The sequence below is a fragment of the Lycium ferocissimum genome, chromosome 7 (genome assembly GCF_029784015.1).
Source record: "Lycium ferocissimum isolate CSIRO_LF1 chromosome 7, AGI_CSIRO_Lferr_CH_V1, whole genome shotgun sequence".
NCBI lineage: Eukaryota > Viridiplantae > Streptophyta > Magnoliopsida > Solanales > Solanaceae > Lycium > Lycium ferocissimum.
In genome coordinates, this window is record NC_081348.1 from 28,602,114 (window position 1) to 28,616,095 (window position 13,982).

General features: G+C 34.9%; 1 protein-coding gene and 2 long non-coding RNA genes across 3 annotated transcripts; 1 reads left to right on the plus strand and 2 right to left on the minus strand.

Moving 5' to 3' along the window:
• Positions 1-448: 448 nt before the first annotated feature.
• Positions 449-1,100, minus strand: LOC132062682 (uncharacterized). Its single transcript, XR_009416229.1, has 2 exons — positions 737-1,100; positions 449-607 (listed from the first exon to the last, which is right to left on the minus strand). It is a non-coding gene; the product is annotated as an uncharacterized LOC132062682 (long non-coding RNA).
• An 829-nt stretch (positions 1,101-1,929) lies between these two features.
• On the minus strand, positions 1,930-3,757 carry LOC132062683 (uncharacterized). The gene is made up of 3 exons (XR_009416230.1): positions 3,390-3,757; positions 2,419-2,479; positions 1,930-2,236 (listed from the first exon to the last, which is right to left on the minus strand). It is a non-coding gene; the product is annotated as an uncharacterized LOC132062683 (long non-coding RNA).
• Positions 3,758-9,810: 6,053 nt separating this feature from the next.
• On the plus strand, positions 9,811-13,775 carry LOC132064183 (10 kDa chaperonin 1, chloroplastic). The gene is made up of 7 exons (XM_059457085.1): positions 9,811-9,975; positions 10,066-10,124; positions 10,216-10,266; positions 11,142-11,207; positions 11,292-11,339; positions 11,536-11,565; positions 13,413-13,775. The coding sequence occupies exons 1-7, from the start codon at positions 9,891-9,893 to the stop codon at positions 13,479-13,481; spliced, it is 408 nt and encodes a 135-aa protein (XP_059313068.1). The 5' UTR covers positions 9,811-9,890; the 3' UTR covers positions 13,482-13,775.
• The last annotated feature ends 207 nt before the right edge of the window (positions 13,776-13,982 follow it).

Below are 13,982 nucleotides of genomic sequence, written 5' to 3' on the forward strand. Positions count from 1 at the left end.
TTATATTTTTTGTATCGGACATTAAAAGTTTACCGTGAATTGCTTATACTAAATTGTAAAGGCCCTTTACTTTCCAAAATAATAGACAACACCAAACGAAAAGGGTATTTCTGTTTAACTCCATTTATATATTCTCTCCCTACAACCAACCAACCTATATTCTATCTTCACAACCAACCAACCTTTATTCTATCTTCACAACCAACCTCCTATATTCTCTTTCCACAACGAAAATGAAGAAGGGTTTAAGCAAATTGATCGACCAAATATTTACTTGGGCAAACCAATGCAACGTACAAGGTTCTAACCCTCAATCATATGCAGCTCACCAAACTTGGTGTTTACACCGTTAGGGAGGTAAAACTCTAACCGTGTAAAAGTGAAGCTCGACGAAAACCGAAAGAGGTGTCAACGTGGTGAAAGGGTAAGTCTTTTTTTTTGGGGGGGGGGGGGAAGGGTGCCGGGACTGAAATTCAAATTTTTTTAATAATATCTTTTTTGAAGCGGCGGGTGGTCTTTGATAATGGAAAAGAAAAAGAGGAGAATAAGGATTAAGTGGAAAATGTTGATGATTATGAAGAGGATGACGTTGATGATTAGGTTGGTACTTACTTTATTTCTTTCTTTTTTTTTTTTTGGCAAAAACTCACAAGTCAACATATGTAGCAAAAACTTTAAAACACTTAAAGAGTATCACTGTCGTAATCACATCAATTAAACGAAAAGCAAGAAAAACAGTTTTCAGAACACGATCACACCAGTTCAAAGCCATCATTTTCAGAGCACGATCTGCTTCATATAGACGCAGATCAGCAACTGACTTTACCTAAGTCAAAAGATCAAAGTAGTGGAACATCAACTGAGGAGCACCTGGCTGATCCAAGCGCCTCCAAACAATCAATAATGCATGGCAAACGGCCTCAAAGACATCCTTGGACCAGCGCTGGATGAAGCGAACTCGTTCTTTGATGTCGACCTCCACTCCAACAACAATACAACCTCGGGGAGCTAGACATGCTCGGAGAGAAGGCACCATAAGTTGGAGCCTATACATGAGTACCCCATTGGTCACGGAAAACGAACCAGCAGGAAGACATTGGACAGTGGGTGGTAGGACCTCAAAGAGTCGGGGACCAAAAGCAGCAATTGTACATTAACAACTTGTTCATCAGGCTGTACGGACACGTCAATAGGCTGTATCGGCACGTCAGTAAGATGTAAGGCCACATCAGCAGCCTATACGGGCACATCAACAGCTTTAGGTTGGTACTTGTTCTTCTCCTTTTTTTTTTTTTTATACCGTTTTGACTTGCCCTTTGTTAGGGTCATATGTAGGGAAGGGTGTCCATGGTTGTTATATGCCAAACTTTACGATACAACTAACAATTTCCAGATCAAAACTTGTCATCCTAAACACAGATGTGTTCATTTAATTTAAATTATTAATCCGTTGAACACTTTCTTGTTACAAACAAACTACCATAGCTTGACACCTACACCAACTTGACAACATTAGCAGTAACTCCTTGAACACTTTCTTGATCTTGACAGTTACACTCCAGATAGGCAATAACTTTAGCACTGTATGCAAATCTTTTACCTGAGATCTCCATGTCCATTATACTTCTCTAGTTTTTTTTCTTAAATTGCTATCAACTATTAGCTCTCAATCCGGATACAATTCGGGTCCCGAATCAGTCGGATTGTGTTTCGTTAAATCAACTCGGCTCGGTCCAGCCCGGCCCCTTGACACCCTTATTTTATGCTAACAAATAAAGAAAATATTCGAACTTAGTAGGTGATTGGCCATGAAAATCAAATATTTTCACCTATTTGAAATTTGAAGTTAGGGTTGAAATTTGAAGTTAGAGTTGAAATTTGAAGTTAGAGTTGAAGATGGAGTTGTGTTGGGTTATAGTTTTTGCAAAGAATATTTTGTTATTTGAATATAGTGAAAGTGAAAAAAAGTGAAAACATTATTTTAGGTGTTCTTTAAATTTCGAATACAACTTTAAACGCTGAAGTATAATTATGAAACTAAGATTCTACTCCAGGTAAATCATCACCTTAACCAAATAGGAAAAAGAGTGATGGAAAACTAGAAGCTAGAACAAATTATCCTAAGCATACAGCCTACAACAACTCGGCAACTGTGTTTATACCATGTTGAACCCTCCTTTCATCTTGAGTGTTACACTTTCTATAGGCAATTGCTTTAGCATCATTTGCATGATCTCTAGCCAGAAAAATGAAATAGAATACATTCAAAATCAATTTCAAAATTACAAAATAAAATATGGATAAGAATTTTTTTTACCTCAGTAACAAAAGGATGGCCTTCAGCTACAAAATAATAAAATCAGCTAATGCAAAGAAATAATTAAAGAATTAAGAAACTTATATGTTAAATTTTCTTACTTGTGGTATTCCAACTAAAACAATTGAAATATCTGGAGCATGCCTTTTCATAATCTAACCACTGCAAAATAACCAAAATGTTAGTGAGAAGAATACACAAAAATGATAGAATAGAAAAAAATTGAAATGCTCATTGTGGTCATGACATTTCCACGGAATTCTTCATTGTTTAGAGAGAAGTAGAGAAGAACAAAATCAACAAAGGGTAATTGCATTTGATGTCCACAGTATCTAGATTTTGTCTTCATTGTCACATATTAATGGTAAAGCCGTATTATTGGCTCTCAAAACTTCACTCCACATATCAAAGATGTTGGTGGTATGATTCCACAAATAAAACATCAAAAAATTAAGAAACGAATACACAAAAGCATTAAACTTAAATGAAATATTTAATATCTACCACAATAGGGTATATATGAATATCATGTCTGGGTAATTCAAACATTTCATTAACATTGATGTCTCGTGCAAGACAATAAATAAACCCACAAGCAGTTGCCAAAGTTAACCAGCATTTATTAACATATCTTGGTTGAAATATTTAAACTGGAATTGCATTGTCACGTAGACCTAAACACCTACAGTAACCTAAAGGAAGACCTCCAATATAAAAAAAATTATATTTAATGTCCAGGTAAACAACTGAATACCAAAATATAAAGTGCAACTGGACCACTTCTAACAATAATAAGAACTTAAGGAGGCTGATTATAATTTTTAGATCAAGGCGGAGATTGGGGCTGCATTTCTACATGGAAGATATCAAGAAGGTATTATATCTTCTTTTTGGATAGTAGAAATAAGAAAGCAATATAAGAAAGGAAGTGATGTGAGTAATGAAACATTTTGAAATAGAACACGAGTCATCTAGAAAAAGGTAGATGCATGAGATATTAACATTAATCTATTACAACAAAAGACCTAAAACTTAATTTTTCATTTGACAAAAGATTTAAAAGTTCATATACCTCTGCAACTGCTATTTTTACCATCTTTCTATGAACCACCATCTCTTTTCTCTGAATCATTGATAAGATCCTAGATGGGAAACTCTAGAAATCAAATAAAACAAAGCGAAAATTGAAAGGATATATTAGAATTGGGGATGAGGGAATTAGAGGATAGAAGCTAGACCCTTAAAGTAATGACCTAGAACCTTAGAGTAATGATTCTATGGATAAGATTGGGTATATGAAACTCAATCCCTTCCAATTGGAATTCAACCCTAGAACCTAAACTATTTGAATTCAAAAGAAGACTCAATTGATTCCACAAATGAGCAACACACTATGAACTCAATGGAAGAAGGATTCAATTAGCAACTAAGAAATCACACTTAGTCAGCCAAACAATCTATCATTAACCTTTGAGCTAAACAATCTCTCAAACATATAGTTTTCATCAATATTCATGGTAGGTGCAAATGAAAGACTAAGTACTCTATTTATACTAAGTCTCTTACAACAAAGGCCCTAAAGTGGCTTTTTGCGAAAATAACCACCACATAGGGCCTTCAATGCATCACATGCCCCAATGCTTGCAATTATGACCTCAATTTGCAACCTTAGCCTTGAATTGGATTCTTAACCAAGATTTGCAACTTTTAGCCATGAATTGCACTTCTAGCCTCTTTTGCCCTCCTAGCCACTTTGTGTAGTGGCCTCTTCAACATCCTCCCGAGCTATCTCCCAAATGTTGTATACTCTTGAAATCCTCTTCTCAAGCTCTTCCAACGCTCCTCTCCTTATGAACATGGCTTGAAGTAATTGGAGCTCCCTTGCTTGGCTACGTGCGAAAGGCCTTGAGGGACTTGTGTCAATTGAGATCATATCAATCATAGTGAGATAAGCTTACATAATTTTCTTCAGAAAAAGAAGAAGTGAAAGAACCTAAAAAGAAATAGAAAGTAAAAGAAGAACGATAATTTGAAATAAAGTCAAAAGATTCTTCTTTTATTTTATTTTAGTGTCCTTTCTATTCGAAATTTGAAGTTGGCATTGTACCTTCTTCCACGAGGATAGAAATTTTAGGATCAAGAGAATCATGGAATAACAAAATGTAGCAACTGGAACTTTTGTGGAAAAAAATTCATGGTCGTAGATAGAGAAATTTAGCAAAAATATAACTAATACAATCATATAAGAAAAGAAAGATTTGATAAATAATTATGAATGATACATGACAGAGCAGCTATTTGCTAAAGCAACTAAGTTGATTACATTTTCATGATTACATTTTCATAAAGACACTAGTGTAGTTGTACATCTTGTATGTACATATACCTGATATTGACTGTTATTGCTAATATTTTTACTACTCTCTTCATCCCTATTTATGTGAAAGTGTTTGATTGGGCACAAAATTTAAGGAAAAAAAGAAAGATTTTTTAAAATTGTGTCTAAAGAAAGATTTTTTAAAATTGTGTCTAAGATAAGCCATAGAAATTTTAGTGACCATAAATCATTTCATTAAAAATTTCTTAAATTATAATTACTCTTTATTAAAGTACAAAACTTTTAAAACAAACTACCTTAGCTTGTCACTTAAATCAACTTGACAACGGTACCAATAACACCTTGAACACTTTCTTGATCTTGACAGTTACACTTCAGATAGGCAATAGCTTTAGCACTGTATGCAGATTTTTTACTCCATATTGCGATCTCCATCTCAATTAAACTTCCCTAATTTTTCTCTTATATTGCAATCAATAAGCTCCCAACCCGGATACAATTTGAGCCCCCAGACCAGTTGGGTTGTATTTTTGTTAAATCGTCTCGGCTCGGTCTGGCTCCTTGACATCCTTACAAACCCTAACAAATGAATAAAATGTTCAAACATAGTAGGCGTTTGCCCATGAAAACCAAGTATTTTTTACTTTATTTGAAATTTTGAAGTTGGAGTTATTTTTTTAATAACTAAAATCATAGAAGGACAAGAAAACGGAAAACATCATGAACTTTTACAAGGATAACTTTAAATCAAATATCACAGATATTCAAGCACGTGAAAATTAAAGGCCCAACTATCTTACCAAATGTAAAACAACATACATGACTTAGAAATGAATACACAAAAGCACTAAACTTAAATAAAATATTGAATATCTACCACAGTAAGGTTGAGATTTCGAATCCCAGCCATCAAAGGTAATTGTTGTGTTATTGGAGGTTGTGCAATTGCTTGTTTTGAATCAAACTCCATGAATAGCGCGATCCAAGGGTACATGACATTCACAAGCTACATGACATTAAACACAACAAAAGGTTTTCAAGTTAAAATATACAAGGGAACAACATACAATAAGTCCTACTATGACAATTGATCTTGATAACACCTCAAGTTTTGAACTTGCCTTAACTTAAACTATTAATCCAAATAACAACACACAATAACATACACAACATGAAGATCCTATTAAAGCTAAAGTAGTTACCCTTCTTCTCACTTGAATTCTCCATCACCTTCATCTCTTCATTGTTAACGGCCTTCTTAAGCTGTTTTATCTCATTATCAATGACCTTCTCATTCTCTTCTATCCCATGTTGCTCACAAGAATTTTTCATCACCTCTTCCATTTCACTATCAATGCAACCAAATTCTCTTTCCATGTCCATTCCGGCTTCAATGTAAGAAGACTCTCCTTCCAAAGCAATATCAGCAAATTCTTCTTCCATGTTTTTCTTCAAAGCGAGTTCTTCTTCCATTTTTTTTCCAAAGCAAATTCTTCTTCCATTTTCTTCACCAATTTGGGAAGAATGAACTTAGATGTTTGATCAAACGGATCATCTCTCCACTCAAAGAAATGTATTTCTTTGCCTAAAAAATATCCAGCAAACAACTTCAATGTAATGTCGTAACAAAACATAAACAAAAACACTATTAGGATTCCTTACACCATAGAAGGGGTAAGACCAAAATCTTCTTTTGGGTTTATTGGGAGACCAAGAAATCTTAATTATCAGCAATACACCATGATGACATAGCACCTCGAGCTTCATCTTGTAGGTCTTCAACATCAGTACAGAGCTTATTCAACTTTGATTTTAGCTCTTTCATGACCGACCCTATACAGAAAATTCGGGGACATTAGAAGCCATAACCTACTAAATGTAAGATATAAATTAAAGAAGAGGAGAAGATGATACGATCCCGAGGAGCACACATGGGTTCAAGATACTTCATTCGAGGCCGAGCCAAGGAACTCCGAGCCTTACAAGCCGTGATGATGCAGAGAGAGGCATTGGAGACCTTTGAGGAGCTTCATAGGAGAGCATATGGCGTGTGAATAATTGCTTGGTCGCATGGAGTGAAGATGAGATAGCGGGAAATGATGGTGGCTAGCCATGCAAAGAGGCTATTCTTTAAATTCAAGCCATCACCCCTAAAGAAGACCACCAAACAAAGCACTTACTTCATTAAGGGTATTTTTATAATAGCTATCTAGTCTTCTTTAGCATAGTAGTATAAATACTACACTTAGTTATTTCATTACTTAGATTATGTTGAATTGAGATGAATACTCTAAATTGAGTGATAGTTTGTTTGGTAGTTTAGATAGTTTGTTTGGTAGTTTAGTATAGTGCTAATCTAGTGATTAGTGTGTGAGAGATAGTTGATTATGGTGGATTCCATTGATTTCATGTGAGAGTTGTTCATTTGTGGATTCATTTGATTGGATTCATTTGACTGACTCTTAATTGAATTCAAATAGTGTAGGTTCCTTGATTGAATCCAATTGGGAGGGTTTAAGTTTAGTATACCTAGGTTTGCCCAAAGATTCATTATCAAGTGGGTCTTGCTTCTATCTTTTCTCTTCTCTTCTCTTGATTTTTTCGTTATCTTTATTTCCGCGTATTTGTTGTTTGAATTCGTGTCTTCCATGTTATACCCCATTTTAACCGGGTCAAAGCGGAGTACAACATATTGGTGATTCCTAATTATTTAACTTAAGGAGTCGCCACCTAATTATTTTAACGGTGAATTAGGACACCTATTTTAACTAAGTAAATGCCTAAAATAAACTCTACTTTTTAAGGTCTTACTAACCTAATAAGTTCTAGGTAAGGGTCCTAATTAACCTAAAGGGAAGGGGTTAAGCATCCTTTAAGATCCGTTAACTACAGTTAACCAGCCAAACTTAGGTTTCGTTTTTTTTTTATTTTTAAATTACTTATAGAATATTAAAATATTATTTTGTCAAAATTCCTTATGTTAACCTAAGTTTGATCGGTAACCATATTTAATGGATTCTAGTGGATGCTTAACACCTTCCCATTAGGATATTTAGAACCCTTACCTAGAATTTATTAGGTTTATAAGACCTTAAAAATGGAGTTTAGTTTAGCATTATTTAGTTAATAATTAGGTGTCCTAATTCACCGTTAAAATAATTAGGTGGCAACTCCTTAAGTTAAATAATTAGGAATCACCAATATGTTGTACTCTGCTTTGACCCGGTTAAAATGGGGGTATAACATTCCACAAGCCGGATCGTATCCGAAATTTAGACAAATTGTAGCTACCCACTTGAATCCATCCGTTAATTTGAAGGTTAAGATTTGAAATTTTAACTTCAATGGTGTTGAATTCGGGTAAAGTGGTGATGCAATGGGTCTAATATGGAGATATAAAGGGATTAAAAATTATAACCATTGGGAGCTTCACGGGCAAAAAATTAAACGGTTGAGCTGAGTTTAATGCACCCCTTACGCGCTTCTTGTGCGTGATTCCACCTTCCAGTCCAGCTCACCAGATGGCCAATAAAACACACTAAAAATATGTCAAGGGGCTTAGGACACTTGTAAAGGTTAGGTGTGTTATAGCAAATTCGGGCAAACATTAGAGTGCATTTTAGCTATTTTCCCTTGAAAATAAAGACAAATTTTACCGATTTTAATAACGGCATAAGCACATTCAACCCAACTATTAACGAAAAATAGATTTATTAGATTTTGCATAATTCAAAAGCGAATTTAACATTTTGCCCTATTTTTTAACATTGAAAACTACTACATAAATTTGTTAAAACATTTCATAAGTTGCGTGACTAAACTTGCCAAGTGAATAAGGTCTATTTCTTTGAATTTATCTTTTCAACTAAGCAAACTTTTTTTTATTGTCGGACGGTCTACATAATGTATTTATTTCTCTCTCTCTCTATATATATATTATAATAGCAGCCATGTTTACTTCTCAAATTTTTACAACCTTCACCAGTAGCTTTAAAAAGGGTTATATACCCATTTTTTTTTTTTTTGTGTTATAAGTTTGACAGTGAATAGACAATTCATCCACAGTCTTAATTTATAGTCTTAATTTATTGTATCCTTTTTATTTTTATTTTTTGCTAATGTAAGACCTTTCCTTGAAAACCTTTGAAGAATCGATAAAGAGTAAATGTATTCTCTAATACCGTCACATGGACTAAAGATTCTCATTTTTGAAGGATAGAGAAAGAGGAGATGTTCAATTGGAGTGAGCCTCAAGTAGATGAAGATGAATTACGCTCAACAAACCAATGAGTAGGTCCGAATCGATATCAGTGGTTTGATACACACATTAGGTCCTATAAAACTTTAATAGTGTTGGAATTTGTTACTCCATTTGGTAGGAGATTTGAACTCAAGAGGATTAAATTAAATTATAACTTCTTATTTTAATTTTGGTGTAAATATAAATATGCACAAATAATCAAGAGGATTACATTAGATTATACTATCTTATTTTTTCCTATATTCTTTAGAAAAACGCTATATTTTAGATTTTTTGCGCATTTTTACCGAGAATTCCAGCACTGTCTTTATGTTGTTTATGAGTATCAATATTACCATCTTTTAAAAAAAAAAAAAAATCCTTTATAATGTTGATTACGTGAGATATTAACACTCTGGCAAACTAATATTTTCGGAGCATTAGAACAATTACGTGCCTATAACGTTTTTCTCCAAACGATGGAAAAATAAAAGAAGATTCATTCCTAATTTTCATTAAAGTGCACCTTCGGGTGTAGTTGAGTTGGTTTGAGGGGAGGCCTCCATAAGGAAGGCCGCGGGTTCAAACCCCGGCTAATGCCTTCTCAATCTAACTCGTCACACGGGATTTATTTAGTGCGGTTTACATCTCTTATATGGTTTACGAGCGATTGCACAGGGGCGGGTTTACCCAGTGCTCACCCGAAGGGCAGAGGCTGTAATTGAGGCTGCGGGTTTCTTGGGGGTTCCAAAAAAAAAAAAAAAAAAAAATCACTAAAGTATGGAACAATCTAGAACAAAGAAGAAAAAACCAATGATCTTATTGTACATATATTTACAATTATACCCCTAGAAACCCCTTTAATTGCCCTTTCTGGACTGCTTCACCAAACTCTCTCTCTCACACACACACACACACACACACACACACACACACACACACACACAAGACTATTCTCTTAAACTGTGAAGTGTTGCTCCTCTCTCTCCTTATCCATGGCGTCTGCATTTGTTACATTGGCTAAACCCTTCACTTCTCACTCCACTTATCTTCCTTCTTTCTCTACCCAAAGACCCATTGGTATAGCCCCATCTCATTCTTGATTAAATTTATTGTCATTTTTATGTTTTCTTGTTATTTACTGGTGTTACCCTTTTGGGTATTGAACAGGTTTGAGGAGAAGTTCTTTGAGAATTAATGCCATTTCCAAGAAATATGAACCCACAAAGGTCACACCTTTTATGCTTATTTTGAGTCAAAAGTGATTAATTTTGTTATTTGAAGGACTTGGGTATTTATTTTTCTTTGTTTTGAATATAGGTTGTGCCACAAGCTGATAGAGTTTTGATTCGGTTGGAGGAGTTGCCTGAGGTACTGTTACACTTGTCTCTTCATGGTTTTCTCTTCTTTTTATTTTTCCAGTATTACCTAGTTGAATAGTACTGTTGTATATAATGCTCAAACTGGACTTATGTATTAAATGGAGCTGCTATCAAGTTAGTTCTATTGAAAACCCACCACAATATTTCAAAGTAGATATGACTATGTGACTCAAATTTATGTTGCTGCTAAAAAGGCCTTGATTGTTTTTCAATAGGTGTCATCTAGAAGTTTATCTTTTTGTTATTCTTGATTCTTTCCATGGAAGCATGCTTAATATGTTTGAAGTACTGTTAGCTGGGTCCTGGAAATATTATGTCTGGTTCAAAAGATTTGTACTGTATGTCAACGAAAGGTTGTCCTTGAGAAAGATTTAAACTATAGTTTATATTCTGTGGATGTAATAAAACATGCTAGTGCAGTATGTTAAGTGTATATATAGATTCATCTTGCAATGGTCTCAGCAAGAATGAGTAATGTAATCTCTTAAAATCTTTTCCCAAAGTGAACCTTCTACGACGTTTTCAGACTTGACTTATTTGTTCTACTTCTAAGATTACTACAGCATGGTATTACTAGCTCTTTCAGAGTCCAATGAGCATTGTTTATTTGTCCTCCCCACCTCGTATTCCCCTTTATGATTGTTTCTTATTTGATTTCTTGTTTGTAATGTCCCTGGAAATCTTAATTGCTTACGTGAGAAGAAATAGATTATTCTTGCTATTCGACCTGCAACAGCTATGGCACATATGTTCTTTAGCATAGAATAAATTTAGTCTTCTTTAATGTTCTATAAGACTGGCCAGATTCACAGTAGTATGGATATCTTCCTGTAATATCCATTGAAAGAAAGAGTTTGTGTGCAGAAATCTGCTGGTGGAGTTTTGCTTCCGAAATCGGCAGTGAAGTTCGAGCGCTATCTTATGGGAGAAGTAAGCTCTATGCATATTATTTATTCATTTGGACAGAGTATATCCTTTTGATGACCGACTGAGACTAATTTTTGTTAAATTTAGGTTCTTTCTATTGGTTCTGAGGTTGCCCACGTAGAGGCTGGGAAGAAGGTAAGCCATTTGAAATTTTTATTTAGCGGTTCCTGTTACTAGTTTATTTGGAAAGAATTATTGAATCATAGGGCTTTCCATGTCTGCTTCCAATCCCACCTTCCTGCGTTCCACCCCTTGGTGGAGGGGGATGAAGGCTTGCCTTATGGATCCTTTGTGTACTTTCTTCTGAATGAATGGTATGGTTCTTTTGCAGGTTCTTTTCTCTGACATCAACGCTTATGAGGTATGTGCTTTAGTAGTAAAGTAAAGCTGATCTATTTGTGTTTATTGACATGCCTAAGCAGTCATAATTATCTTGCGGTCTTGTCTAGAGGATCCGAATTTTCTTCTTGACGAACTAGCGCCTCTTTAGAAGAATCATTTACTTGCATATATGTTCTCTCCTAGTTTGATAGGCAGCAGCTTTTGCAAATTGTTCGAGAATTTTTTGATTCATTTTATTTCCCTTAATATCATGTAATGTCTTAATTAATTTTAGGAATCACCGAATATATATGTTTAAAAAAAAAAAAAAAAAGAGACTAGCCTTACCTGATAAACCTTAGTAGAGTTCAACTGGAGGTCTTATTACCTACCTAAGAGGGATTTACTGGACAATATGGAAGCCTATAGAAAAAACGAGTGTGACAATTGATGTTGATATAAGCTTCCTCATAAATTGAGAATTTGATGTAGTAAAGGTTGCGTTGAAAAAGACTACTTAAGATCAATAGTTCACTTAACTTGGTTATTAATGGGTCAAACTGCTGTTGGCCTAAAACCTGCTTATTATTACTTCTTGGTAGCAGTGTTTGTCAAAGGCGCGCTTAAGCCCTGAAGTGAGGCTCAAAACAGGTTAAGCGCTTCGCCTCGCTTTATGTGCGCTTCAGTGTCATTATCAAGGCTCCAAGACATACTTTTCTTTGCCAATGAGCCTCTCTTGAAGAGATGACACTAGATAATTGATATTTCACTTTATCGTTATGTTTTTACAATTTGTTAGTCCATATATTTGTTATTCATGCTTATTATTATTAGTCTTGGGCTAAACATATATGTTTTTTTATTTTTGCACCATTGCTCCTTCTTTCATTAAAGCCCAGGCTTTATTTGCGCTTTGCGCTTAAAGCCCCAGCTGACCTTAGAGCTTTTTTGCGCTTTTCATTTTCGCTTTTGATAACACTGCTTGGTAGTTTAATCTTATCAAGAATGCTCAACTATCATTTACCTTGACAAACTTGATGAAGCATGGGCATCACATTCTAGAGGAGTGTGTAATATTGTTGTCCTATTCATTTATTAATCCGCATCAACTTCGCTTGGCATTTTCAATTGTTAATATCATCACATTGTAGGTCACGTTGGTTCTATGAGAACTGGGTTGTGGACAATATGTTGGTGGGTTTTGTAATTTTTTGAAAGGGGTTGTATTGCGATGTGAAGGTTGAGATTGGGTTTTGAATCTGATTTCTGACGGCATGCTTTCAGATGATGAATTGTTGGTTGTCAAAGCAGTTGATGTCAGATTGGAGTTTATAGTGTGGTTGGCTTCTATAATGCTGCCATGCTGGACGTTGATGAATAAATACTCTCAATTTCAAACACGTTATCAGATAGAGTTAGCAAACTGAGCTTAAGCTAAAGATGTGAGTTTTGCCAAACATTGCTGAACCCCTAAAGTGGTTCATTCATTGCTAGACGAATCTAATTAGCTATAACAGATAGAGTTAGCAAACTGAGCTTAAGCTAGAGATGTGAGTTTTGCCAAACATTGCTAAACCCCTAAAGTGGTTCATTCATTGGGAGACGAATCTAATTAGCTATAACAGGAACATTGAGAAATGAAAAAGGCTTCTACAACACACTTGAATATGATATAACGATATTTAACCCACGTGTTTTAATGCTTTTATTAGCTCTGAATTATAGGCCCTGCAGTTGGCTAGCTATATTAGCTAACTAATGGATGTATTGTAGTTATTTGATGCATGTCAACTTCTGTTTTACTAGTTGTACATATTAACTTTCATTAGTGTCCTGTTGACAAATGAAATGATTCCTGTGAACTCATTGTACATGTCAACCTATCAGGTGGATTTGGGAACCGATGGCAGGCATTGTTTCTGTAAGGAGAGCGAGTTGCTGGCTTTGGTTGAATGAAGTGTCTCCCCTTTGCATTCTATTATGTCAGGGCGCTAAGTTTTGCCAGCTTCTTAGCCAAAACACAGTGATACTGCGGATGTATTGTACAATCTCATATTTTGTAGAACAAAATGTTGAGATTTAACATTTTTAGTGGATGTTTTTTTGGTTTACTGGCAGTAAGTGTTGAGATTGAGTTAAAAGTTTCTTCTTTTTTAGTTTTTCATTTTTCTTCTCTTCAATAACTATTACTGCATAAAGAATCAAAACTACATTCAGACCATTATTGAGTTCACAAAGAATTCTTGTCCATCCAATTCTCGCATTGTATATGCCTGTTACTTTTCTCTTACGTTTCTGCAAATTCATCTAAACACAGTGGCGTTTACCTCAGATACAGCTTAGTCCAAATCCAGATCAAGTGAGGGGCATAGTGCAGATATCTCGTTCAATAGAATCATACTTTGTAATGTCAATAGAAGAAACAAAGAGGACAGTTACAGGAGTCATTTTCGTTGA